This window comes from Aulonocara stuartgranti, assembly GCF_965226115.1.
Source record: "Aulonocara stuartgranti genome assembly, chromosome: 17".
In the NCBI taxonomy this organism is placed as follows: Eukaryota; Metazoa; Chordata; class Actinopteri; order Cichliformes; family Cichlidae; genus Aulonocara; species Aulonocara stuartgranti.
Genome location: NC_138953.1, coordinates 39,277,501 through 39,304,632, shown reverse-complemented (window position 1 = coordinate 39,304,632; position 27,132 = coordinate 39,277,501). Strand labels below are relative to the sequence as shown.

The window sequence follows — 27,132 nt, the reverse complement described above, 5'->3', positions numbered from 1 at the left end:
CTGTGGCTTGGACTGTGGGATAAGGTGGCATCGTTCTAATCCCATACGGGAGCAGCCAGTCACTCACTGACTAACACTGCAAAACAGAATTGTTAAAGTTTTAATTTTAATTTCAATTCAGGTAGATTTTTTTTTGTGCGCAACGCAGATTTTCTGTGCGCAGAGACCGTGCCCGCAGTGCGCACGCGCGCAGCTTAGAGGGAGCATTGCATCCAACTATTATTAAGTTGGTTTCTACATGAGTTCAACATTTATACATTTATACAAAGCTGCACTGAAGGTTACAGACACACGGGGGCGTGCTTACTCTACTTTCTAAAATGTTCAGCTTGCACTTCTTTTCTTTTCCTGTCACTGGGTTGTTGTTTTTTTGTTCTTAAATTAAGATCAGCGGGTTTAATCAATCTCATTTCACAGTATATGAGTGAGAAATATTTCTGCTGATGTTTCCTGTGATGTCTGCTAGACCCGACTGTTTGGTCGGCTCGGCCACTTCAACCAGATCCTGTTGTTATTATTGGGTTGACAGGAGCGTACTAATGAGCCCTTTTCCTCTAACTGAACCATGACATGATGGAAAAATACCACATGCATGATACGGTCCGTCACAACAGCCACACGAGGCTCAAATTATTAAAATGTCTTGTCTGTTAAGAAGGATGCTGTTTGTTCCACTTACAAAGAAAGTAACAAACAAACAAACAAATAAAAAGAAATAAAGCTACATTGTTGTAGGTTTCTTTCTATCTGTGTTTTACAGGTAAAGGTGTACATTTTAAACGATGTTAATCCTGCAACAGTTTACATGAAAACACAATAAACATTCTATTAATGAAAATACAGAGAAATAAAGTAACATGTGACGAATTCAAATACATTGAATTTGCTGTGAATTAATTTACAGTAACTTTAATAAATTACTGTAAATTCCAGTTACAGCAGCAGAGCAGGAAGAGTGTAGAGAATAAGTTGATTATGGGTGGAGGGAGTTACAGCCAAACGCAGTCACAGCCTCTTTAAATACTAAAGATAAACATGTTTTTACTGAGACGCTGCAAATGCTACAGTAATGTCCCCAACTTGAAGGTCGGGAGGCGTTAAATCAACCCTGTTTTCCTTCTCTTGCACTGTCATTGCAGCTTTTTGGCCTTCAACACCTGTAAACCTCATATTTAACAGTACAAATGGTGAATATAGGAGTTTATTTATTTTGGCAGTGACAAGAAACTCAGCTGCCAACAGGGGGAGAGAGGATTTAATATGATTTTACTCTTGATCTATAATTTAATAATTGCTAAAACAAAGATGTAGTAAATGTAAATTGTCTAAGAATAGTTTTAGTGCGTATGTGCTTTATTCTAAAATAGATGGCAGCTGTAAGGGGAAATCAGATTCACAATAAACAGATATATAGAACATATACAGAAAACAGCCAGCTGCTATTTGAGTGTCCATGTGACTTTTATTTGGAAGCTTTAAAGTCTGGGATGAAGCTAAAAGAATTTCCTACTTGTGAACAGTCGGGTTCAGACACTTTTCTTTTTTTTCTTCTTCTTTTGCTCGGAAGTGTGTAAAGTCCGACACACGTGTTTTGATGTCCTTCCAGCTGTTTGTGGCGAATCATGCTGTCTGGACCTGCAGTCTGGACTGGAGGACCCTCCCTATACAGCCTGTGAGATCACTGCACATTTAATTAGACAGGATCCGCCAATTAATGGGAGGTCACACTGCAGCTCTCAGCCTTTTAAAAGCAGGCGGAGCCGAACCTTCAGCAGTGCTCCGAGGCTCCGGCGAGGTAAGCCACGTTTTTGTTCCCGTGTTGTCCCTCTTTGGCACATCAGTCAGAAACATCACTGGAAATATGATGGAGTTTGTGTGCGTGCTTTTGTGTCTACTTTCAGATTCTACAGGAGGATGTCTTCCACGCTACTTTGTGCGCTTATTTTTCTGGCTTGTGCTTTGACGTTTAGTGGCGCTCAGAGTGAGTATAACCTGGCATCCTGTAACATGGAAACATTAAACTGGTTTCCATTCTTTAATATTCTTTGGTTTCATTTGTTTTTAATGAAAGCCTTTCCTGGAATGCTTCAGGTTTTTTCTGCTTGTACTCGTTCATATTTACTCTGTTAAATAATTATTTACCTGAGGGGGAACCTATGTGTACCTTATGTATTTGTCACTACAGCAGAAATCAATTTCTGGCAGGGTTGCACAGACTGTGCCCTCAAGCGGGACACATCAGGAGCGCACGTGTCGTCTCATCGCTGCAACCTCTGCCTCTGACATTTATCCTTCTTTTACTGTTACTGACAGCGAGCTGCAGAGGACGGTGCGGTGGCGAGTACTACAGGGGTTACAGATGCCAGTGCGACTATAACTGTCTGTCTTATGGCGAGTGCTGCAACGACTATGAATCTCAGTGCACCACAAGTGAGGCCTTTTCATTCTTTGGATCTGTAGCATCCAGCAGAATTGAGATTTTTGGTCACCATTGCTGAACCCTTACATATAATAACGTCTAACAACCAGCTGTGCAGTCTCACTGTGTTTGTGTGTCTATTATGATGTTTGTGCGCAACAGAAAACTCATGTAAGGGGCGCTGTGGAGAAAACTTCAAACGAGGCCGGCTGTGTAGCTGTGACTCTGACTGCATAACGTACAACCAGTGCTGTCCGGACTACAAGAACCACTGCGATGCACAAGGTTGGTCCTTTCTAGCTCATTCAACTCCTGTGTGTATGTGAGGGATTCTTAATGCATGCTAAACAGATAGATTTCATCATCATCCTTAGTTCATCTGTGGAGTCATACAGCCCTTATGTAACAGATTACATTTAGTCATCAATATAATATACCATCAGCTCATGCACGTTGTTATTATATAATTATGGCAATTTGTGACGCATATTGTGCACAAACGGGAGGAAGATACTAGGATGAATGTGTCTGTGAAGGTTCTCAGTCATCCAGGTCATCGTAGTCTAAGGAGCTTGGAAAGAAAAGCGTCTGGACTTCTTTAAGTTGCTTGAAGACGTTTCACCTCTCATCTGAGCAGCTTCTTCAGTTCTAGGGTCAAATGGTGGGGACAAAGGTAAAGATCAAAGGCCACTCTCTCGAGGATGCTAATGTTCACATTTTGGAAAGAGAAGACAGATGGTTTGACAGAAACATCTATGTCCACTGTGAACAACCATCTTTGAACAGAGGGCGGGGCTTACCACACCAAGGGGGCTCTGGGACTCTCCACCATTTGACCCTAGAACTGAAGAAGCTTCTCGGCTGAGAGGTTAAACATCCAGACGTTTTTCTTTCCAAGCTCCTTAGACCAGGATGAATGTGACATCCCCACTCTAACTCTGCCTGCATGTCCATCACCAGCATGCACAGTACGGCAGTATAACCGCAGCATGCAGCGCATGCAGTAATCTGCAACGATGCAACGTTTGACAATAATTTCTGTCTTGGTAATTGCTGCAGAACAGAACAGTGGAGAGGCCAGTGCTGCAGCAGCAAAGAAGACTAGTTCATGCAATAATGTAAATGATAACAAATCCAAAGGTAAATTTTTCTTGGTAAAAGGTTCGATTCCTCCTAGATTTTCAGTCATTTGGGGTTAAAGGCAGATTTTATGGGGGCTACACCAATAATGGTGATTTTTGTTCTCGTTCGTGAACGTTCCCACAGATCAAACTTTGAAAGAGGCAACAGACCAGCTTTCTACGTTCAGTGAGGGAAACGATGAAGGTGAGTTTGCTCTTTTTGAACTTTGCTAGAGAAAGCTATCCAACATTTGGCTCTAATGACAGGAACAAATGCTCACTCAGTCACTTTGATGACTGTCGTGAACTTGATTCGGTGGATTTTAAAACGCATACGTCAGGAGGATGTTTATGGCTGTGAATTTGTCACAGTGGTTTATTTTCGGGGCTAAATCCAGGGGCATTAGCCTCACAGGCCAAATGAAACACAAGGTTGTTGTGAGTGGACTGTGTGTGGGAGGGTTGGGCTGAGTCACAAGAGAGGAAAGCGCTAAATGATGCCAGAAATGAGGACAGGACATTTTCTGGGAGTTTTCTTCAATCAAAGCTCTGAACACTTTTGCATCCAGAGTCCGGAGGAGGACATGTAGGAAAAATAAAGATGGCCGATTAAATGATTAAACTGTTTGTGTGAACCCTGCTGCTGCCAACAGATGACTCTTCAGTTCCTCCGGTCGGTCCAACATCACATCCACCAGATGATCCCACTGATGGTGAGCAAAGCTCTTTCCCACTAAAGTTACACAAGTCTTACGTCCAAGTGCGCACCTCATCTCGCTCTCGTCACATTCTCACAGATGTGTCTGGCCCGATCTTTCCCACTGAAGACTTTTCTAAAACTGAACCTGAAGATCTGGAGGCCAGTCCAGTCCCGGAGATCAGCAGTGACTATGAGCTCTCCACAGTCGACCCGCTGGGTGAGATTTCCACCGAGGCCACCCCGACTGCAGCGAGGACTCCTTCAGACAACGACGACCTCGTCAGCACCACTGCAGAGGCCCCGAGTGACAGCACGAGTATGTGAGATATCTGTTTATGGTATTTGATTCATACAGTTTTTGTGAGTTACTTTAGCAATAGAGTGCAGAAAAAAACCTCAAATGTAGCAACTAAGATACAAATTGCAACTAAAATATGCAAATTGATATTTAATTATTTTATTAAATCGATTAAAAGACTTGATTTACAGTGATATGACTTTCTCTCTGCTCACAGCAGCAGCTGACCACATTTCCAGCGAGCCAACATCAACTTCAGTACCCTCAGTCGAGCCTAGTTCTTCAACCAGCTCCCCACAGCTGGACGCGCAGACACCAGCAGTGGCTATTATGGATGCTGTCTTTCCCTCTGATGAACCAGATAACTCACTGCTCACCATCACCTCTGCCTCCTCAACCATCCCAGAGGAACCCACTGCAAGCCACCCTGAGGATGTCACTGCAAGCAACCCTTCAGTTCTTCCTTCCACCAGTGCTTCCTCAGTGGGATCTGAGGAGATATCAATGGTTGAAGCTGTGACCACCCACGCTCCCTCACCCACAACTGCAGCGTGGAGTATTGCCACAGACGATCTGCAGACCTCCAAACCCACCGGGGCTCAAGAACCAGAGCCGACTCCACCTGTGGAAAAACCAGAGCCATACGAGCCAGACCCAGCTAAGCCCACTTCTAAACCTGACACGAAGCCCCTGGAAACCCGGAATATAGACGATACAGGAGATTACCAAGCAGGTAAGACTGTTTAAAAAAAATAATTTGACCAGATTCTTTATGTCACATGCAGAAAACACCTGAGGGACTCACTCTGTGATGGGCACAAGTACCAAAATTTCCGAAAATCTAATTTGTTTTACGAGTCTGGCACGATCGCAGCCTGTGATTACGTGTAATCACAGGCAGCTACCAGTTTTATGAACTCAGTTGTTTTTTCATTTTCCCTCACGCTGTAAATAAATCTGACATTCCTCCGAAATTGGAAGTAAAGTTCAGCCACATTTAAGAGGTGAAAACAAGCTCACAAAAACAGCAGAAAATGACAGTCAACGCCCAGAAACACAGTCTGGGATTACGTGGTGGGTGGTGTTTATTCCCACGGGTGTCTTTACTTTCCCCAGATGACAGCAACGATACAAACCTATGCAGCGGGCGGCCCGTCAGTGGAGTCACCACACTGAGGAACGGCACAATGGTGGTGTTCAGAGGTTAGTGCAGCTCCTGTGCAGGTTTAACTCTAAAAGGATCAGTCGTGTCATCCCAGTCCAACAACAGTGGATTTGCATATAAGAGAGAAACTAACGGAATGCACTGAAGACGGGGAGAACTGAGGGGAAATTATTATGAAGCATTAAACTGAGAGAATGAAATTACAATGTTACAATAGCTTATCTAAAACCCTATATAGTGATATTATCACTTCTACAGGTCACTACTTCTGGTTGCTGGATAGTAACAGGGTGCCAGGTCCACCCAGAGGCATCACCCAGGAGTGGGGCGTCCCGTCACCCATTGACACCGTGTTCACCCGCTGTAACTGCCAGGGCAAGACGTACATTTTCAAGGTAAACGGACCAATCTCAGCAGAACCACTGAGCGAACAGCGTTACCCTTTATCTGCCCAGAGTTTAACACTGCATGGTGTTCACAGGGAAGTCAGTACTGGAGATTTGAAAACGACGCTTTGGACCCCGGCTACCCCAAAGTCATTACAACGGGGTTCGACGGGCTGCGGGGCCACATCACGGCCGCCCTGTCGGTGCCCCAGTACAAGAGGAGGGCAGAGTCAGTCTACTTCTTCAAGAGAGGTAAAAATTAGGGGGCGGAGCTTATTAAACTACCAGAAAAGATAGATTTTGCTGTTCATTGCTTCAGAAAGAGAATTGTAATAAACAATGTGTACAATGTTTGTTTTGAACACATAAAAAGGTTTTAAGATGTTTACTTTCTTTTCCTCTAGGTGGAATGGTTCAGAAGTATTCATACCAGGCTGGTGTCAGGCCAACATGTGGCAAGAAAGTCCAGTATGACGTTTACACAGTCCGCAACCGAGTAGTTCGACAAGCAGGTAACCAATCAGTTTATTTCGATCATGTAAACAATACACAAAGTTCATTTAGCAAAGAAAAGAAGAGACACAGCTACACAACATAAAGCCAAAACATTTCACCGTTACCTGTTCTGATTCAGTTACATATAGAAGAGCAGGAAGTAATCCCGCCCCTTCGCCACGAGTTATCGGTCAGCATTCAATCAGCTTCCTTACTGATAATCTGCAGTAATAATAAAGACATTTCTGATATAATATTTACACCACATTATATCATTGTGTTTTTGTGGTTCAACAACTTTGCCTCCACTTTTAAAAAGTTAATGTAGAATCCAACAAGTATGAATCCAATTTCCATTCACTGAATTTGAACATTTTCCCTTTCTCTATAACTCATAAAGAACAACTTAATACCTCTCTTTATGTTTGTGCACACTAACTTTTACAATAGTTGTGCGTGAACTTCGTGAAGCGAACCCCGGACAATCCTCACTATTGTTAAGCGTGTTTACAGACGTATGACTGGCTCCATGCTTAGACTTTGGCTTAAACGTGTACACGAGCTGCAGCGCACACTGCACCGAAAAAGCGAGTCATAGCTGGTGGAGAGGAGCAAATAACTGCAAAATGGAAACAAACACCCATCGTACGGTTTATGGGATGAACAAGGGTTTGTTCACAAAACAAAAACACTGCACTGGACAACGCCAGTACGGTTTGGCTTCATGGCACAACTTTAAACCGGATCGTTTCATTTCCAGCCCCCGTTTTAGGACCGGTCATCAACATTCGGACTTCCTGGAGAGGCTTCCCGCCCGCCGTCACAGCCGCCGTGTCTGTTCCCACAACCGCCGAACCAGAGGGCTACAGATACTTTGTCTTCTCAGGACGTAAGTCACACACACCGCACTGTTTACAGAGCTGGAATAAAAGCATGCGGTTTGGCAGTGTTTGAAGCAGCAGTGGTGTTTACGCACGCCTTTGTTGCTCAACTTCAGAAGCACAGAATGTCCTTCACGTGTCCGTCGGCATGTCGTTAACAAGGACCACGTGTGTGTGTGTGTGTGTGTTAGGGTGTTCACCTGCAGCTCAGATTTATTGCAGTTCCCACAGTCAAGATTTCCATTTCAATGGTGATGCGTAAGAAAACAGGCGGGTGTCCGTGGACGAGCTGCAAACTGTAGCAGCGACCGTGTTGATAAACAGCTCTGTGCCGCGTTCATGCCAGTCTACCTGAATATAGAGCGGCACGAAGGAAAATATTGTTTTGTAAGTATCAGCTATTAATGTAATCGTCTAATGAACTTTCTGTTTATTCTGCTTCTGCAGCAAAATCCTACAACGTGAGGTTGGATGGTGAACGTCCCGTCATCGCTCCTCCTGCGGCCGGCTCATCACCGCAGTCCAACAACTTCATCAGATGTTCACAGTAAAACAACAAAAATGTTTTCGCTTTGCAAGTTTATTATAATCATCATAAAACACATCAGGATGGACCCAATAACAAGAAAGTATCTAATCGCATTAACAAAATGAAACTAAATCAAAGCCAAACACGCTTCATAACAACAGATCAGTCTGAGCTTTCCTGAAGGGAACTAGGGGCTCTTCACTTTGATTTTTCCTTCATCGGGCGAATCTTCTCCCCTGTTTCCATGACGGAAAAGCTTGACCTGTGGAGATGGAAGCATGTTTTTAGACGGGTTTGCTGCACTGATGTAAAAAATTAATAAAAAATAAAAATATGGTGACAGTAAAATGTGTTCTGAATAACCACAATGAATGTACCGTGTTTCCTGTCGTGCTTTTCATTAATAAAAGCCTGAATGAAATGTCTGAAGTCCTTTATGAGTGGCCATTTAAAGCAGTAATAAAATCATTGCTCAGTCTTGTGCCCATTATAACGTTCGTGTTACATCACTGTTACCACGAGCTTTCAAACGCGTTACCTCCTCTCTTCATGCGGCCGCCGCGGCTGTCCGGCCATCGTTGGAGCTGTCTGCTGGGCCCGGGTCGGGACTGTTTTGGTGGAGCGCTGCTTGTATCTAAAAAAACAAAAACAAACATAACCTACTGAATATGCAACAAAGACAAAACAGATGGGGAACGGCACAGTCACGAGGCTGCAGTGCACCTGCAGAGCTGGAGGAAGGCTCCTGGCTGGTGGAGGGGAGGCTGCTCTTGTCGGACGCTTGGCTCGACTCCTCCATATCGCCCTGAGACACCACGGGGTCCATCGACACTTCAGCACCGGGCCTGAATCAAGCAAAATGCACCTCGGATTATGTAAACTGTGACCTTCGTAACTTCTCTCATTTTGGTGAAGTTATTGAAACCGAGTGGAACGAAAGGTTTCAAAGAGGCAGAAGTTCGAGGAGTGACAAGCTGCTGAGAGGGCGAGGCTCACCGATCAGTGTCTGGCTCCAGGAAGACGTCGTCTCTCTCCTCCCCTGCACCGGCAGCTCCTGGTGTTGATGTGCTCACCATGGGAACAGACTGAGAGGCGTGCTCTGTTGTGTCGGACTGAGCCACTTCTGAGAAAACAGTTACTGGAAGATAGAAAGATGAAAACAAATTTCAACTTTCCAGTAACTTGTAGTGCTCCCAAACCCAAATTTCATCACACTTATCCTAGAAAAGATAGTTTTGAGGAAGCTCGGGAAAAGGCAGTGCGACATGCTTTAACGGACACATCCCTTCACATCAGACTGACAGAGACAGACAAATACCTGGAGCCCCAACTTGTAGCGGAGTGGTGGGAACGCTGCGTCCACCAGACTCCTCCTCGTGAGTGGCTAAAAACAGGGGACTGTCATACATCCCAAGACCTGAAGAGAAGAATTAGTTTGCAGTTAAAGAGACTGTGGTGCGTACTGATGGTTCTTTGGGGTTAACATTTGGTAGATTACCTCCTTGTGACGCGAGCTGACCCAGATCAGAGTGTGAGGAAGAGCTGGTCTGCGGCATGTCCTCTGAAGGGCCAAACCTGAAGCGCGGCACGCCAGCTACCTGTGGCGAGCTGAGAAACAAAAGAAGCACGAACGTGAATTAGGCGACTGTGGAGCGACCAAAACGGACCAGTTAAGATTTTATTTTAGAAGCAAATGATCAAGTTTGAATGAATAAAGGCTGGTTTATACGAACTCAAGTCTCAGTTTGAGGAGATGCAGTCAGACAGCTCTACATGACTGCATGTTTGTGGCCTATACACGTGCTGTACTACAGTAATGTATGCTACAGGATAATGTAGCACACAACACAGTAGTTCTTTGCAGATTTTCCTCCCATTAAAACATTAACACACACACACACACACACACACACACACACACACACCTTCCCATTTAGTCATTTTTCTGTATTTTTACTTCTTTCCACACTGTAGATACAAACTCAAGAATCACATATATTAAGTAAGATCTATGGAATCTAAATTTGTTGCCAAGTAGCCGTTCTTTGCTTTGTTGACAGCGCTGCAAACCCTTCTCTCAATGAGCTGAGTAAAGAGAGGCCACAGTCCATCATTACTGAAGGTCAGTCAGTTTGAAATTGCGAAAACTCCCCAAGTGCAGTCGCAGAAACCATCAAGCGCTACGAGGAAACTGGCTCACATGAGGACCGGCCCAGAAAAGGAAGAACAAGACGAATTTATCCGAGCATCGGATCACAAGTTAACAACACCTCAGATTAGAGCCCAGATAAATGCTCCAGGAGCTGGAAAACCACGACCTCATGAAGCTCATCGAGAGAACACCAAGTGTGCAAAGCAGTAATCACAGCAAAGGGCGGCTATAAAACAAGTAATTTCCCCATGGGGATCAATAAAGTATCCATTATTTCAAAGAATCTAAATTTTAAAACATGTTTTGAGTTATTTCACAATTTTTTGTTGGCTACATGATTCCACGTGTGTTCCTTCATAGTTTTGATGCCTTCAGAGAGAATCTATGATGTAAATAGTCATGAAAATAGAGAAAAAACATTAAATGAGAAGGTGTGTCCAAACTTTTGACTGATAGTGTATAAAACAATGTGTTTCTGTCTGATGAGATCTGGTCAAGTTATATGTACAATTTTTCCAACCAACATTCATCAGTCCATTAAATCACGATAGGTGATATATTCACGCAGGTGACTTTTATGAGGGGAGGAGCAACGTAGTCATGCACAGACTGATTTGTGTGCTTAGAAAACTTTGTTTGTTTCAGTATTAATATAATATAATAATAATATAATACAGCTACTTTTTTGAAATGCACCAAACTGCACAAAAGACTTAAAGTTGGGGATTTTTTTTTTTTTTTTAAATTTCTGTTCGCCTGAAGAAACTTTTTGATTTTTAACTTGTTTAATTTGGTATTTGTTGTTTGGTTGAGTGCGTAAGACAGATAAACGCAGTTATAATGGAAAAAAGCCAGTTTTTCTTCTGTGTTTTCTTTAATTTAAATTACATGTTTTGTTTTTTCTGAACATAGACCACTGCCCTTCTTTCCTTCTGTTATGAGTTTGAGTAAGTGAATCGCTGCACACTATTACCGTTTTTTGTTGACTGCTCCCCTTAGCTTCAACCAACCTTATTAGCAAACTTACTCAAGGACAAATAAATAAATAAATAAATAAATAAATAAATAAATAAATAAATCGCTCTTGTAAAAACGACCGGTGAACGGCTCAGCTTATCGTTGATTAGGGCTGTGCGATATGACCAAAATCTCATATCCCGATATCAGACATTTATCGTCACAACGACATATAATCAAACATTTTACATTTTCTGTAAATTTTGTGAATCTCAGGCAGCTCAACTTGCGTGAAGTGTTTTCAGCTGCGCGTCGTGTAGCTGGAGTCGAGTGTTACATAAGTTTAAACAGCTGCAGTTTTCTTTGTGAGCATTTATTACACGGCTGCGGGCAAAAGCCTGTTCTAAGGTTTATTTTTTAGCACCCGACGGCTCTTTTTAGCTTCTCATCCGTAAACACTCTGCATCATATTTCACGTAATTCAGTTTATTTTGAAAGATCTCCGCAGGATCTTCAGCTTTATTGTGAAAGGTTTATGTTAAAAATAATCAAATGGACGGCGGAGGCACGCGATGGTGTTACCGTCGTTGTTGCCAACGACAACGCATAAAACAGTCGCTTGTCCGTCCGTAGTGTGGTTATGTTACATATCAGAGAACTTTCAGAAATTCTACAGTGACATCAAAACGAAAAATTATTGACGTAAACAGTTTATTTTGCGACACCACGAAACAAACGACAGCGTAAAATGAAACGATAGACGTTTTCACATCGTCATCTGATATATATCGTTATATCCAACAGCCCTATCGTCGATGGGTGATAAATTCGTCCAACCTTAAGACCAAGGTTAATTTTTAGTCTGCAAGTCCAACAGTTCGTTTAGCACAAAAACAAAGTGTTGTTTGTTCACATGGAGAAGAATTTCCCCTTTCAACACGACCGAGGATGCATTTAAAAACAACAAACAGAAAACTGAAGTTTTGAATGAGCCAGCCGGAGCCACGTCACTGGTGTGAGCTGAAGACGGAGGTGCAGAGATGTCCTCATAATCTGAGTGCTTTGCAACAAAGAGTGGGGAAACTACACTACGGTGTATCACGCCAGCTGCTACCCAAGAAAACTGAACAAATCAAAAGGTGCATCAACAGAGTATTAGTGTAATGCTGTGCACTTATACAACCAGCCTAATTTACATTTGCAAAATATTTATTTTTCCACTGACAAGATTTATTTTTCAGTGGAATTACACAAACTACAGGTCACAATGAAACCAGGAGAAGTTTCGACATGATTCACTGTTTGTATAAACGTGTAGTTCCTTAAAACCTTTAAAAGGTTTTCTGTGTTCCAACTTGCGGCCCGATGTGTGCGACACTTACTGGATGGCCTGATCGAAACCATCAGAGCGGTGAGGCACCACCAGAGTGGGAGTGCTGGGAACCATCCTGTCATCCTCATCGAAAAAGTGCTGCTGCAGATTGAAAGAGGGAAGAAAAGGGGGTCAAGGTTTCACACAGAGGTTCGTAGGAGTATCATGATGTAAATTCTCAGCCTTTCGATGTGACTCACAGCGCTGCCCGGCACACCGGGAGCAAGTCTGCCCACTGACTGGCGGCGCACTGGGATACGCTGTGAAGGCAGCTGATGCACTGGTCTCCGTGGCGACTGGGGCATGCGTGTACCAGAACTTGTGGGTTGCTCTGCAGAGAAAGCCTCCATTGTGCCACTCTCAACTAAAACAGAATTCAAAGGTTCAAATGAACAAGAGAAAATAAGATTTTAGATAAATATACTTTAAAACACCAAAAATGTAAACAAAGTAACTCCCTTTATAATCAGTATCTCAGTTACTTGTGACATTTAAACCTCCTTTTACCTAAAACATAAGTGAGTCGGGTTAATTTGCTTATTTTTCCCGTAAAGCAAATCTCTTCTTAGCAGTGACCTTTGTTACGCCCGCTTTCAGACAGAAAACACAACACGACATCTTTCTCAGTCATCGCAGACTGTGGATACTAATTGGATGGCGGGACGGTTTGTGAGCGCATGCAGAGTCTGAGGCACAGCTACGTATTCGACAGGGTTTCCTGGAGCTTACAGCTGGGTGTCTGGGAATCCGCCGGCCTTTGGGTGGAGTCGGACGCCCCCAGACTCTCCTCCGTCTCAGTGCCCGGCTCCGTTACGTCAGCTCCCTGAGAAACGAGGGGAAATAAAAGGAAACGAGTCAAAGAAGAAATTCAAAACCACTCAGAGTTTAAAAAAGGCTAAATTTGGCAAACGAAGGTAAGACCAACGAGTAACATAACTTTGATGAGTGAGAGGAACCGCCGAAAGAGAAAGGTCATAAAACGGAGCAGTGCCAGGGTATACTGGCAGAGCATCACATGCAGATTATGATTCACTAAAACAACCGTGAGAGAAGCCGAGAGGTTAAAAAAAAAAAAAAAAGAAGAAGTTTGACCTCCGTCACAGAGAAAAACTCTGAATCAGATAGTGAGACGGTCCAGTGGTCTAACAGGCGAGTCCGGCTTAGCCTCCCTGTACTCTAAACAGGTACTACGGATGGCTTTATCGATTCTTAAGAACGGTCCCGTCCTCTACGGCAGCGGTCTCCAACCTTTTTTGCGCCACAGACCGGTTTGTGCCCGACAATATTTTCACGAACCGGCCTTTAAGGTGTCGCAGATAAATACAACAAAATAAAACCAAAAATTTAATGACTTTAAGTTAATTTCAGCTGCTTCTCTGGAGGTGTCTAGCGCCAAGATGCAGTTACAGAAACAGCTTTTTCCCCGCTGCCGTCACTAAACTTACCCGTGTATGTGTGGACGTAGGCTACTTTTGAAAAATATCTCCGTCCACATGTAAACGCTAAAAATGCACTTAAACGCTGTCAAGAACGTGCCAAATCCTAGCTGTGTAGAAATGTTGGCCCATTAGAAGTGTAGAAGCCTGGCAGGGAAACAGTAAACAGGGTTTTATGCAAACCGTAACTACTTCTGAAAGGTTTTTGGGGTTTTTTGGAAAGGCAGCTAATTCTGTGTTACTTTTAGAGAGCCTTTATATTTTAAATGCTAATAACCAAAAACAGTATTTTGGCTGGTATAGACTCACAACTCAACTTAGGAATGAACAAAATGCCTACAGCATGCATACATTTTAATTTAAAATGTATGCATTTGTATGCATATAAAATATAACACGTGTATCATTATTCCAAAACCTCACACACAAAACTGGAAATCCACACTTAAGCCAAACCTCACACAAAGATTACAAGTAAAAAGCTCGTTAGCTGTTCCCTTGCAGACACTGACTCATCCTACTGAATATGTGCAACGAAGACTCGAGTAAAAATGTAAACAGCTAAAGTCAACACAGGCGCGCAGACAGGACGTTACGACACAGGGGCAGCATGTAAGTGACGGTGAAACGAGAGCGTGTGGAAAAACTGAGTGTGTGAGCGGGAAAGGCAGCGAGTGGGAAGGGTTAACACGGCGTGTGGGTGGCAGAGGTCACAGCTGGAGCTGCAGGTACTCTTACCTCTGTGTCGTCTCCTTCGTAGGGCTCGTTGCAATCGCCGCTGCCCTCGTTGCTGTCCTCTCCTTCCTCTCCCATCTCTCCGTCATCATCATCCTCCTCGTCATCTTCCTCCTCCTCGTCTTCATCTTCTTCATCCTCGTCATCGTAGTCCTGGAAACCGGCAAATTTGTAAGACAAATTTTCACCGTTTTAAATGTCGTCTTTAAAAAAAAAAAAAAATTGAACAAAACTGCCGTACCTGCTCTTCGTCTTCGTCTTCCTCCTCCTCTTGTTCTTCGTCACTCTCTGTGTCCGTTACGATAACGATCACTTCCTGCTGCAGTTGTTGCGTGGTCTCGCTTTGGCTCAGGGTAACCTCTTGCTCCATTGTAAGGGACTGGGAGGCTGTGCCTTCATCTCCATCCTCCAGCGTGGAAAACGCCTCCGTCTGCGGGGCGAAAAAGTGACAACGCAAAACATCATGCAAACTAGATACCAGCACAATTCCTGCATGAATGTGACAACATTATCACAAGACTACTTTATGGTACTGCTACAATGGTGAAAACTGTTTTATGGTACAACATTATGAAATCCTCATTGGCAGCTTTGAGATTGAGTCTATTTATTTACTTTTAATCACTGCAAAGATTTAAATGATGGTAATTATCAGCTGATGTACAAAACTAAAAATGTTTGGGCCAACCTGGCTTCCTTCTCCACCGTCTAGACTGTCTGTCGGCACCACTCCCTCGGCCTCAGCGCTATCCTCGGCCAGCACCTCTTCCTACAATCAGAACCGGCGCATCAACATTCGCTCAAATTTAAAACAAACAAACAATCAAAACCATGGAGTTTTATGTGCATCAGTCCAGCCTCACCTCTGGACCCACTCTCTGGATAATGCGCAGCTTCTTTGATATGGGAGCCCGCGAGGTGTCCTCCTGAGTGGCTTCAGTGTCAGTGACCACACTGGCGGTCTCCTCCTCTTCCCGAGGACGCTTGGACATTGCTGATGTCCCCGGTGTTGCTGACACTGGAGAGAAAGTGTGGCTATTGTTGGTTAAAGAATTAAGAAAAAACCTCGTCGTCTAAAACAAAATATCGCCTCGGCTTTCAAAAACATCATCTCTCACCGGTTCCAAACACAGAGGACGACGTTGACGGCCGCTCCACCTGCGAGCTAGGCGTGGCCTCGATCGCCACAGGCGGTGGCTCCTGATTGGCTGGCTCTGTATGGGTCATGCTCTGCTGCTGCGTTGGTTGAACGAATGCGGTGGCCTGTGTCTGGGTCTGCTGCACAGTGAGCATGGGGCTAGCTAAGGTCGTCTGGACGTTGGGGCTGGCGGAGCGCACCGAGCCGCTCGCACTGCCGTACACGGTCACGTGCTCCACTGGTGGCCCTTCAGCTGGCTGCATCACTGTCCAAGAATAAAAATTACAAATACTGCAGGTTTTACCATGACTAAAAAAAACCAAACCTGCGGTTAGTTTCCTACTCACGGACTCGCTAACAGCTCAGCTAAAGCTTTGCCGTTAAACCTACCTTCCTGCGTCTCCACCTGGGTGGTGGGCATGACCGTAGCAGTGGGCGTAGGAGTGGGCACAGGAGCTGGGGTGATCATGGGCCTGATGCTTGCTCTCGGAGTGGGTTTGTTCCCTGGGTTGACGGGCTGTTTACTGGCTGTAGCAACTACAGGTGTAGGCTTAATGTTGGCGGTTGGAGGCTCGGAGGTGCTGGCACTGACGGAGACAAGCATTAGGATGAGTCATTGTTCTCTGGACCTCAAAGATCCACTAAGAAAATGATACTCTCTCCTCCAAAGTCCAGACGTGGCACCTACACTGCCATTTCATTTTGAGATTGCAGAAGTCAGCGGCACGACCAAACGAGTGTCAAACAGCAAAAACTCAGAAAAGTGCAAGTGTGGACCAGCCACCAGTCAAATGAATAAAGTCAGCATTAAGACAAATACAAAACTCATGAAATGCATTGATGCATACTGAGTAAGACTTTTTAAATACTCCTCCATGCTTAAATAGTGCCCCTACCTGCCCCTGTCTGCAGCTGGAGTGGTCTTCAGGCTGATCTGCCTCTGCTCTGTGCTCCTCTGCGGCTCTTGGGTCTAAAAGCACCGAAAGAAAGAAAATGCTCAGAATCAGGACGCCGAACGGTCACTAAACTCGCCGTACTTCTCCAATCCAACATAGTTAAGCCATCAAAATAGAGAACACTGATAAAATAAAGACACAATTTTAGCAACGCTTGCAGATAATCGTGTTTTAGTTGTGTGACACATACCTAAAACATTAAAATATTTATATCACAGCGAACCAGTGTAAGTAGACTAAAGTAAACAACATCCTCACCTTGCTGGGACCTGCCTCAGCTGGCTCATCTCGCTGCTCTTGTCTCTCCTGTTGACCTCGCAGGTCTCGGAGTTCTCGCTCCTGCCGACTCAGACGGCCCTCGTATTGAGACTTCAGAGCGCTCACTCGCACCTCCAGCTCCTCACGCTGCTGTTTTAGCTCCTCGTTTTCCTTCTGCAACTGGTCTTTAGCGCCTGATCATAAATAGCAAACGTCACAGATTCGAAGTGAGAAGCGATGCTCGTTACGCAGAGCCAAGCGATGTGAGGAAGAGCAAGTAACTGGTAAAAATCAGGAGTTTATGGTAGTCCCCTCACCCATGAGCTGGTTGATCTTCTGCTTGGCACAAACGATGGCTTTCCTGGTCTTCTCCTCCTTCTCAGCCATCTGCTGTCGGAGTGCGTCCTCCTGAGAAGCTTTATCCTGCAGCTCCTGCCGCAGCCTGGTCAGCTCCGTCTGCAGCCGAGATGATTGTTCCTGGGCGTTACGTGCATCGGTCTCGCGCTCCGTGACCACCTAAGGTAAGCGTGCAGAATTGTCTAAACACTTGCTTTTTTCCCACCCTCCCAAGAACTTTTAGTATAGAGGTTTATCAGCGCATATAAAACGGGGGGAAGTTTTCCTACCTTGTTCATGTTCTCCAGCTGTCCTTCTAGGTCTGCACTCCGAGCTTCAGCTTGACTCAGAGAATCTCTGAGGCTCTGCAGCTCCTGAACAGAGGCCTGACGAGCCTCCTCCTCTTGGGATGGGCCTGCCGCGGCCTCAGCTACAAGCTGGAGTACATATGGAGTTAAAGTTTAACCTCAAGGAAGCACAACTGTACTACTGATGAACTAATTTATCACCAGATCGTGATAAATTAAAACACATTTTACAACCACCCACTTTAACTTCAGGCTTTGGATTGAAGTTTAAGCTGTAATGGTAACAAGTACCTTGTCGTGCGCCACCTTAAGCTCATCGTACTGCGTCCTGTAACGCCGTCCGATCTTCTTGATCTGTGCGATGGTTCGCATCTTCTCCTGGAGTTCATGGTTTTTGGTCTCAATCTCCTTCTGCAGCCCGTTCTTGTCTTCGGTTATCTTACTCATACTGTCACGCAAGCTTTGTATTTGGTTCTGTAGGGAAGCTGTAAGATTATTTGTCCTATGGAGAGAAAAGAAGAGAAAACTAAAATGAATGAAGACAGGGGAAGAAAGAACAGACCAGGAGAGCCCAGTTCAGCACCTGTATGTAGTTCCTCACCTGACCACCTCAGATTTAAGTCTGTTGTTTTCCTCATTCAGCTGCTGGATACGTTTGAGATGCGCCTCCTTCTCAGAATGCAGACGCTTGTACTCTTCTGGATCCGAATCTTTCTGCTGACTCACCAAATGCTAGAGCGACATAAGGACAACTAGTCATTCATCTCACAACTTAGAAGTCTGTCTCATGACAAACGTAATTTTTCCCCTTCATATGAAAAATAAAATCTTTTTGTTTATATTTGGGTCTTTGCACCGACCTGAGTACGAGCCTTCCAGCGTTTGATTTCCTCATCCAGCAGCTTCTTCTCTGCCTGCAGCATGCCGCTTTTCTCACTCAGCTCAGAGTTGGCCTGCTGCAGTGGCAAGATGTCCGACTCCAGCTTTTGCACCTGAACACACAAGAGATACTCGCGCACTGAGAAGATTTCAAACATAGCTGCCGCTTTGCTGCTGATTTCCTCCACCGAGTTGTCAAGTCTGCAGTTTATGTCTGTCTAGACTGTGTGTGTCTGTTAGGGTTCGGCGATTGAACGAATACGTCGACTATCACCGATAGGCTGAGCCCACTGGCGATCGTTTTTACAAGAGTGACTTATTTATTTGCCCGTGAGTACGTTTGCTAATAGTGATGGAGCTAATAGAAGCAGTCAACAGAAAAAACATAATAATAGCACCCTGTTTCATCTGCGAGCAAATGCTTGTTCCTGCAGAAGCTGGTGATAGCCTAGCATACTCAGCACGTACATGTTAATGCAAGTTAGTCGTGTTTGAGTCCTTTGCTCGCACTACACGTCTGCACAAGCGGCACACCGCTTTGGTTACATCCTCAGGTTTACCTCTTTCATCTGGTTTAAAGCCAAAGAAATCCCAAATTGGTGACTTTAGATTTTTTTATTGCTGTCAGCGTTAATGCGCCGTCATCAAGACAAATGCGATTAACAATTAACCCATCTGTGCGCAGATCGAGTCAAAATCCCTGAAATGTCTCCGTCAACGCATTTGTTCACTCTGCGCTCCAGATGTGTTGAGCGCGTTAATAATTTTTAATCGTTAACCGCGTTAACGCTGACAGCCTTAATTTTTTTGGAAATTAGTTCGTCCATGTTTGGACTTCCTCTTGTTAACGCGCAAATCCGTGCATGATTACATTGCTCCGCCCATCAAAAAGTCTGCGCATGTGCGAATATATCGACTGGACTGACGAGTGTCGGTTGAATTTTTTTTTTTTTTTTTTACACATCTTCTGTGTTTACATATCTTTGTGGGGACCAACAGCCCTTGTGGGGACAAAATCCAGGTCCCCGCGAGTTTGAAAGCATTTTTCAGACTCAAAATGTGGTTTTAGTCTCAGGGTTACAATTAGGTCACGGTTAGGCATCCATTTTTGATGGTTAGGGTGAGCAGCTACGGAAAGCATTATGTCAGTTAGATGACAACACAGTGAGTGTATGTAAGACTATACAGAAATCTGATACGTGGGCACTCATTCACTATAACTCACCCTGTCTGTGAGTTACAGGTGTGAATAGTGATCATAAATTAAGCTGACCATTCAGATTCAACATGTTGGTGTTTTTGGACATTTTTATGGTCACAATAACCTTTGACCACCAAAACTCTTAAAATACGTAGATGTTAACGCAAAATTTGAAATGTACAGAAGACTTTCCAGACTCCACGTAGCATGCACTGATCGTCAAAGGGAAAATAAAATGACGCTCTTCTCGTGGGTGTTGTCAACATCAAATTTAAACACTTGCAATATTTGGATAATCGAGTGGTTATAGTGTACAAATGAGAAACTAATCTCCAGTGCACTGCTGGAGAACATGTGAGATTCAAGTCATCAGTGAGACTGACCTTGGCTTGAGTTTGCTGCAGTTCCTGCTCCATCTTATCCCTCTCTTCTCTCAGACTCTTGTTTGTCTCCAATAGGATGCTCATCGTTTCCGTCTTCTTCATCAGCTCATCGTGCTGAGCCAGGGTCTTCGCTGTCACCTGAAACAGAGTAAAGTGTAAGATAAAGAAAATCCGTAGGTGATCTGCGCGCTCGGTACAGCCGCAAACCAGAAGTTACTGAGTCAACGAGTAAACAAACAAACCTGCATCCTCTCTCGAGCAGCGCTCAAACTGTCCTGCACCTCCTTCAGCTCTCGTTCCAAATGCTCCACCCTCAAACGGTAACGCAAAGTCTCCCCTTGGGCGACCTCAAAACGAGACTCTGAGATCTCCTTCTCCCGACGTACAAACCTGTGATGAACAATGCGGATCAACCGTTCTTAGAAATAGTGAAATCATGATTGTGCAAGAACATCCTGCAGTGTAAGCTAGATAAGGCCGTTACCTGAGAATCTCAAGAAGCTGGTCCTGGGATTTTCCCTCTTCAGTCAAAGATATGTTGAGGGAACTTTCACTGGCAGCACGCTGCAAATTATCTGCCATCTTGCTGCTCATGGCCTGGATCTGCTCATGAAGGAGGGTGTTCTGCCTTTGCAGCTCCTCATAGCGGCTCTCCATCTTGGACATCTCCTCCTGTCAGACGAGTTAAGACGAATTAAAACATATCATAATATATCTAACATAACATATCTAATCTATTTATGTAATGTAAAACAAACCTTGAGGATCTTCTCTTGCTCCTCCCATGACACTCTGGCCTCCAGTAGCTCAGCACTGAGCCTCTGCTCTCTCTCCCCCAGCTGGTGTTTGAGCTCTGCAGCCTGCAGGACCTGGGCTTTAGCTGCCTGCAGGGCTTCCACGTCCGCTGCGTGCAGCATCATCTCCCGCTCATATTTATCTTGAGCTTCAGCTGCCAGTTTAACCTTGAAGAGCAAAAGAAGGTTTGGAGTCAATCTCTGCATATCAGAGTTTCTCAACATTTCTTCCCCTCTCCCCACAAATTACTTCATATTTTTGATTTTTACCTGCATTAAGTGACCTCAAACCAGAATATTCCACACTTGGATTATTTTCCTCCATGTAATATTTTATTATGACTGCTTACCTGATCTTGGCAGTCCTTAATAGCCTGCTGTTTCTGGGCTTCAACGACTGCAACCTGCTGTAGCGCTGCCTGGTGGTCTACCTGGGCACTGCTAAGACTTCTCTTCAGGTCATTTATCTAACACAAACAAACAAAAATGTTTCCAGTAACAGAAACAAGTAAACGCACTTTTCACTTGTGCCTGGTTATAACAAGGCTTTCGTACTTGTTCCTCCAGAGCAGCCAGGACACTCTTCTTCTGCTCCTTCAGGTCTTGCTTCTCCTTCTCTGCTTGCAGAAGCTTCTCTTCGAGTCTGCAGCGCTGCTCCTCGGCCTCCTTCATACGGCCTTCAATGGATGAGCGCGCCTGCTCCGTCACCTGGTTGTCACACACGTCACATTACATTTAGAAAAACAAAACATTTACGTGATTTTTAAAACTTAACGTGCCAAATTTGTAATTGTTGAGACGATCTCAACCCTGATCATTGTGTACACCAATAATAAATAATATTGAGCTGCCTCGTGGCTACTTTTTAACTTTCATACAGTAACAGACTGTGAAGCTTCTTGAATCACATCTGTATCGTCTGTACTTTCATATAAAGTTACAATGTCAACATAAACTAAAACAACTTTTTATTTGATTAACAGCAACAACCCTTTGAATGTTTTCCACTTTCATATTTTTTGTCCTATTTGGATGTTTTATGAGCTGACGTTGTTTCACGATCGAGCCCCCAACCTGTTTCTCGTTCTCCAGCGATTCCTCGAGGCTCTGAGCCATCGCTTGGTACTGCTCCATGCTGGATGTGGTGGCCCGGAGGCTCTCTGCAAGCTCTTCAACCCGCGTTTCAGCAAGCTGCAGGCGGCCTCGTAGGTCCTCTCTGTCTTGATCTGAACCAGGCAGGCCTGCAAGCGAGTAAAGCATTTTGAAGTCGTTGTGTGAGAAAGGGGGACGCAAATGTGCACTAATCAAATATACCAATTAAGTTTGAAGAACCTGTGCTTAAGTTCCCACAGATTTTCAAAAGGAGCGCGGTTTTAGACATTGAGTGCAACACTCAGGCTTTTAAAAGTTCAGATAAAACTGGAACATCTGAGCAATTTACTTGTGTCTCAAACATTCAAACTAGAACGTAGGATCCAAAAGAATGACGACGCTAAACATGCCTCGTGGTACTTCATGACATCCCGACAACATACAAAGAATTTAGGTTTGTACGTGTCTGGATTTTATTGTGAATGTTAGTTTAACTTCTTCTGTCTGTAAACATTTAATGCCGACCTCTGCCGATCGGTGTAGAGGGGGAGCTCAGGATGTGACGCCCTTCGATGCTGCCTTGCTGCATCCTGAGGGTGTTGAGCTCAGACTCGGCGGCATGAAGTTGTTCCTTTGTTTTTTGGTGTAAGGCGACTTGTGTCTCCAACTGCCTCTTTGCATCCATTAACTGAATCTGTGCATATGAAAAAAAGAAAATCATTAGCACTATATCTGCATCCTTCTCTGGCCTACAAAAGATGATAGAAACTGTTTTATTGGATGCCTACTTCCTGGTTTCTGCTGAGCAGGTGGCGCTGCTCCACTTCTTGTTCAAGCCTCTTCTGTAGCTGGGAGATCTCTCGCTCCTGTTTCTCTAGCTGGCTGTTCAGACGCTGACGTGTGTCGACCTCAGAGCGCTCCAGAGTGGCCTAAAAGAACAGAAAAGGTAACGTTAATTTTGTTTACGTGAAGATGTGACAGTCAGACACTGACAGAAAAAAAAACAACCTCAGATTACCTGAATAGCCTGGAGGTTGGTCAGCAGCAGGTTTTGGCTCTGCTGCTGGCTCAGAATCGTCTCTTTCTCCTGACTCAGCCGGGACTCGACCAGCTTCAGCATGTCTCTCTCCTTACGCAAGTTCTCAGCACGGCCCTGAAAAGGTGGATGAGATTCAGTTCACAGTACGTGTCTCAGTATATCCTGGAGCAGGGACACGTCCAACTCCAAAGTGATCCGAAGCACAAATATGACACTGGATACGGGGCAAACCTCAGCCATGGCGAGTTTCTCCTTGGACTCTTTAAGATCCTCATTCAACGTGTGGACGGTCTGTTCAAGCTTTTGTGTGGCAGCCTCCATCTTCTGTCCTTTCTCTCTCAGTGAAGCAATCTCCTTCCTGTAGCCCTCGACATTGTCCTGCAGCATCTCGTACCTGAGAGCGTAAAAAGCTGACGTCACTTCTGCTGACTGATGTCCTTGTGATTAAATGTTTGATTTTAACAGTGGACATTTCCCCTGAAAAGTTCACATGCTCCCAAGTTCTGTTCCTGCTACACCCCCCCCCCCACACACACTTTTTTTAAATTACCTTTTGGAAGCAAACTCTAGCTGTGTGGATATCTTGGCATTCTGGGAGCGGAGCTCCGAGAGCTGTTCCTGGAGTTTCTCGTTCTGTTCGGTCATCGCCTTCTCGCTCTCCGCGCGCTCCTTCTTATAGGTGGAGAAGACGTCCTGCAACTGCAAAGAAACCAGACATTTTATTTACTTTGATAGAGGTGTTAGTAAATAAATAAATACAATTTTATTTCTATAGCACCTTTCTAGACAGAATCACAAAGTGCTGCACATAAGATAACAAATAATAAAAGGGTAAAACAGACAATATAAAACAGGCAGAAATTTAACCAAAAACAGTTTTAAAAAGGTGAGTTTTGAGTTGTTTTTTTTAAAAACAACGACCGAGTCCACAGATCTTAATGTCTGAGGGAGAGAGTCCACAGTCTCGGGGCCACTGTGGCAAAAGCTCCGTCACCCTTAATTCTCATCTTAGTCTGTTTTATAGCAAGTAAGCCCTGATCAGATGACCTCAGGGACCTGCTGGGGACGTAAGGCTGTAGCAGATCGGAGATGTAGGCTGGTGCCAGTCTATGCAAGGCTCTAAATGTCAAGACCAGGATCTTAAAATGAACTCTAAATTCAACAGGAAGCCAGTGTAGCTGAAACAGCAACGGTGTCACATGAGAATACTTGGAGGATTTTGTCAAAAGTCTAGCTGCAGCGTTTTGCACAACCTGCAGACGATCCAGAGAACCTTTGCTTAGACACATGAACAAAGAGTTACAACAGTCCAAGCGTGAGGAAATAAGTGCATGTATAGCTATCTCCAGTTCAGGACGAGATAAAATAGGGCTTAACTTAGCCACATTTCTTAAATAATAAAAAGCGAGTCAAAAGTGACACCTAAATTCCTGATAGAGGATTTAACATACACAGAAAGAGGACCAAGGGCTTTCACTATCTGGGATACAAATCTGTCCGGAGCACATATGAGGACTTCAGTTTTCCCTCGTTGAGTTGGTGGAAATTTACAGCCATCCAACGTTTGATAGAATCTAAGCAGTCATTTAAAAGCCAATAAAGTCTGCCAATAAACACACTGCTGTCTGTGATTCAGAGACCTACAAACGTCTTTATGTGGGCACTGTGCCATCTGGTGGCCAGCACGAGCAACACGATGCAAAGTCCCAAGCTTTTAATGAAGAAAAGAAATAAAAGAATAAAATAAAAGAAATAAATATTTTCAGTTTCCGTCTTGTGAGGCAAATTTAGCTCACCTGTCGCAGAGCCGCCTTGGCCTCCAACGCCTCAGCAGACTCTGTGGCCATGGAAACAAGAGCGGTGGGTGTTCCTGCGGTGGGAGTGGCCGCGGGGGAACGACGTGGGGTAGACGTCAGGGAGAATTCTTCAGTTGGTGTACCTGGTGGATAAACAATCAAATATTCATCCGTGCTCTTCTGCTTATCCTTTTCAGGGTCGCGGGAGGGCGGAGAGGCAGCGCAGACCCTGGACAGGTCGCCAGTCTGTCACAGGGCGAACACAGAGGCAGACATTCGATTCGCTCTCACCTATCGGCAATTTAGAGTTTCCAGTTAACACTAACTGCATGTCTTTGCACTGTGGGAGGAAGCCAGAGCGAACAACATGCAAACTCAAATATTCAAATATTCAAATTCTGTGTAACGTGTAAAACTGCTGTGAAATTAGTGTATCGAATTCTATAAACAGTATTCGTTTATGATTTTCAAGATGCAAGTGTTCACGTTCTTACCTTGTTGTGGGAAGTTGACTCCGGTCGCCTGAGCCAGTAAGACTCGGTACATGTCCCTCTGCCTCACAATGGACTCGGTCATCTTTATCTGCTGGCTGCGTTGCTCTCTCAAAGACTCCAGCTCAGCCTGGGCCTTCCCCAAACTCTGCTCCAGCTCCCCGTGCCTGAGACAGTTCATTGTGGGGGAAAAAGGTGAGATAATATTTTAGGTCAGATGCAAAACTCTGGCTAAATAAATAAATAAAAAAGTAGTAAACATTGTAACATACTTATTGCCGGTAGCCTCAAACTCCTCCTTCTCCTGGGCTTCACTGAGATCTCTGAGGGCCGCAAGAAGACGCTGGTTCTGCTTCTGAAGCTCCTCCACACTACGGAAAGTCACCAAGTGTTGGCTGATCACCTCTGACGTGCTGCTGACATCAGCTGAGCTCACCTCCTCCTCGTGAATCACGTGGTTCCCACGAGCTTCTTCGAGCTCAATCAGCAGCACGCGAACCTAGAAGAAACGATAAGGGGTAGTAGAGAAATTTTATTTGAGTGATTTGATTATTTCGGTCATTATTTTGAAGACTGACAAAGTTTATCCACACAAAGAAAAGGACGAACCCACCTGCTGAGCCATGTCAGCGAGCTGAAGCTCAAATCTCTGATTGTCTCTCTCCAGGACCGAGGAGCGCTTGTTGGCCTCGTCGGCCTCGCTCTGCAGGCGGTGAACCTCCTGTAACAAACGTGAACGGAAAGCTCGAGCGTTGCTTGTTATTAGCAGTCACTGTTTACGGTTTTCTTGTCAATTAAAAAGCAGCAAAAATCTATTTGATCACGCAAACAACGCGGCTCCATTACAAACCTTAACAGCCTGCTCCAGCTTGGCAGAAAGGCTGGCCACTGATTTCTGCATGCGCTCATGCTCATCCCTCTGCCTTTTCAGGATGGGGGCTTTCGCTTCCACTTCCTGCACAATGTCGTCCAGATACTTGTTGACTCGCTTGTTCTCCAACCGCTCCAACTGCAGCTGCTCCTGGCTCTCCACGTATGCTGTATACAACTGAAGACGTGATAATCAAACATCTTGTTGTTAGTTCAACACACGTCGGTAAGAAATCCGAACAAGCAAGACACACAACTCTAGAGTAATGTAATTTGTAATGAAACTTAACCCTGAGCTGTACGCACCTCAGTCAGCTTCATACCAGGTTTTATCTTGGATATAGCAGCGGCTGTTGGAGACATTGTTGTCATTTGCTGTTCTGTCAGAATGGATGTTGAGGCAACAGGGCCTGGACAGACAAAGAGAAAGTTCAAATGATCACATTAAATATAAATAAATAAATAAAATAAATCCACGCAAGGCTTGGCTGAAGTTCCAGAAAATTAATTTTGCATTGCCTACAAATAATCAGCATGTCAATGAAATGAAGACAGGAATAAAAATCAACTCCACTGACCTCTAAGTTTGGAACTTGACAGCAGTTCATTGGCATTGTCCAGCTCCTTCTCAAGGCCCTGAATCCTGTCCTTTAGCTCACCGACAGTTTTGTCTGTGACGCCATTCATTTCCTGCAACTTATCCTCGAGAGCCTTGTTGGCTGTCAAGGAGGGAAGAAAAACAAAGACTCTAAAATCCCAACAACCTGCAACTACACGAGCAAACAAACTGAACATCTTCTGTCCTTCTAGGATAGAAAACATGATTACAGAGGAGCCTTTTACCTTCACCGGCATCTTTCAGCAGCTTGTGCAGCTCCTCCACCGCCTGACTCAGCTCTTTGCTTTTGGCCTCAGAATCTGCAGCTGCTCCCTGCCAGAATAAAC

At 44.5% G+C, this 27,132-nt stretch overlaps 2 protein-coding genes across 3 annotated transcripts in view; one reads left to right on the top strand and one right to left on the bottom strand.

Moving 5' to 3' along the window:
• Positions 1–1,606: 1,606 nt before the first annotated feature.
• prg4b (proteoglycan 4b) lies at positions 1,607–8,415 on the top strand. 2 transcript variants are annotated; one of them, XM_082510818.1, is made up of 15 exons: positions 1,607–1,795; positions 1,902–1,981; positions 2,314–2,430; positions 2,582–2,704; positions 3,479–3,559; positions 3,686–3,745; positions 4,194–4,253; positions 4,338–4,556; positions 4,756–5,271; positions 5,655–5,741; positions 5,962–6,098; positions 6,185–6,341; positions 6,494–6,601; positions 7,345–7,473; positions 7,913–8,415. In XM_082510818.1, exons 2-15 carry the CDS (start codon positions 1,915–1,917, stop codon positions 8,014–8,016), a joined length of 1,965 nt encoding a protein of 654 aa, XP_082366944.1. In that variant the 5' UTR covers positions 1,607–1,795; positions 1,902–1,914; the 3' UTR covers positions 8,017–8,415. The 2 variants fall into 2 exon arrangements, with proteins under 2 accessions (XP_082366944.1, XP_082366945.1); XM_082510819.1 differs by lacking the exon at positions 3,479–3,559.
• tprb (translocated promoter region b, nuclear basket protein) overlaps positions 8,030–27,132 on the bottom strand; it is a 21,989-nt gene continuing 2,886 nt past the window's right edge. Inside the window, exons 9-50 of the mRNA XM_082510817.1 lie at positions 27,031–27,118; positions 26,766–26,906; positions 26,494–26,597; positions 26,168–26,365; positions 25,931–26,038; positions 25,590–25,816; positions 25,321–25,484; positions 24,827–24,969; positions 23,581–23,729; positions 23,262–23,424; positions 23,010–23,144; positions 22,780–22,920; positions 22,517–22,685; positions 21,974–22,140; positions 21,455–21,607; positions 21,250–21,366; positions 20,864–21,067; positions 20,590–20,777; positions 20,348–20,495; positions 20,106–20,243; positions 18,503–18,634; positions 18,244–18,374; positions 17,934–18,144; positions 17,625–17,771; positions 17,316–17,514; positions 16,999–17,192; positions 16,681–16,754; positions 16,175–16,371; positions 15,765–16,049; positions 15,510–15,664; positions 15,335–15,415; positions 14,888–15,076; positions 14,650–14,799; positions 13,205–13,298; positions 12,676–12,839; positions 12,486–12,577; positions 9,493–9,602; positions 9,313–9,411; positions 8,991–9,132; positions 8,718–8,839; positions 8,533–8,628; positions 8,030–8,256 (exon numbers count right to left, since the gene is read on the bottom strand). Coding sequence (XP_082366943.1) covers positions 8,210–8,256; positions 8,533–8,628; positions 8,718–8,839; positions 8,991–9,132; positions 9,313–9,411; positions 9,493–9,602; positions 12,486–12,577; positions 12,676–12,839; positions 13,205–13,298; positions 14,650–14,799; positions 14,888–15,076; positions 15,335–15,415; positions 15,510–15,664; positions 15,765–16,049; positions 16,175–16,371; positions 16,681–16,754; positions 16,999–17,192; positions 17,316–17,514; positions 17,625–17,771; positions 17,934–18,144; positions 18,244–18,374; positions 18,503–18,634; positions 20,106–20,243; positions 20,348–20,495; positions 20,590–20,777; positions 20,864–21,067; positions 21,250–21,366; positions 21,455–21,607; positions 21,974–22,140; positions 22,517–22,685; positions 22,780–22,920; positions 23,010–23,144; positions 23,262–23,424; positions 23,581–23,729; positions 24,827–24,969; positions 25,321–25,484; positions 25,590–25,816; positions 25,931–26,038; positions 26,168–26,365; positions 26,494–26,597; positions 26,766–26,906; positions 27,031–27,118 — 6,156 coding nt within the window. The 3' untranslated portion in view covers positions 8,030–8,209. The remainder of the gene's footprint in view (positions 8,257–8,532; positions 8,629–8,717; positions 8,840–8,990; positions 9,133–9,312; positions 9,412–9,492; positions 9,603–12,485; positions 12,578–12,675; positions 12,840–13,204; positions 13,299–14,649; positions 14,800–14,887; positions 15,077–15,334; positions 15,416–15,509; positions 15,665–15,764; positions 16,050–16,174; positions 16,372–16,680; positions 16,755–16,998; positions 17,193–17,315; positions 17,515–17,624; positions 17,772–17,933; positions 18,145–18,243; positions 18,375–18,502; positions 18,635–20,105; positions 20,244–20,347; positions 20,496–20,589; positions 20,778–20,863; positions 21,068–21,249; positions 21,367–21,454; positions 21,608–21,973; positions 22,141–22,516; positions 22,686–22,779; positions 22,921–23,009; positions 23,145–23,261; positions 23,425–23,580; positions 23,730–24,826; positions 24,970–25,320; positions 25,485–25,589; positions 25,817–25,930; positions 26,039–26,167; positions 26,366–26,493; positions 26,598–26,765; positions 26,907–27,030; positions 27,119–27,132) is intronic.

Bases quoted from the DNA above. Each gene is read 5' to 3' on its own strand.
- prg4b (XM_082510818.1), top strand. From the start codon at position 1,915: ATGTCTTCCACGCTACTTTGTGCGCTTATTTTTCTGGCTTGTGCTTTG. The intron at 1,982-2,313 runs GTGAGTATAACC...TGTTACTGACAG, and splicing joins GACGTTTAGTGGCGCTCAGA to CGAGCTGCAGAGGACGGTGC. The intron at 4,557-4,755 runs GTATGTGAGATA...CTCTGCTCACAG, and splicing joins GGCCCCGAGTGACAGCACGA to CAGCAGCTGACCACATTTCC.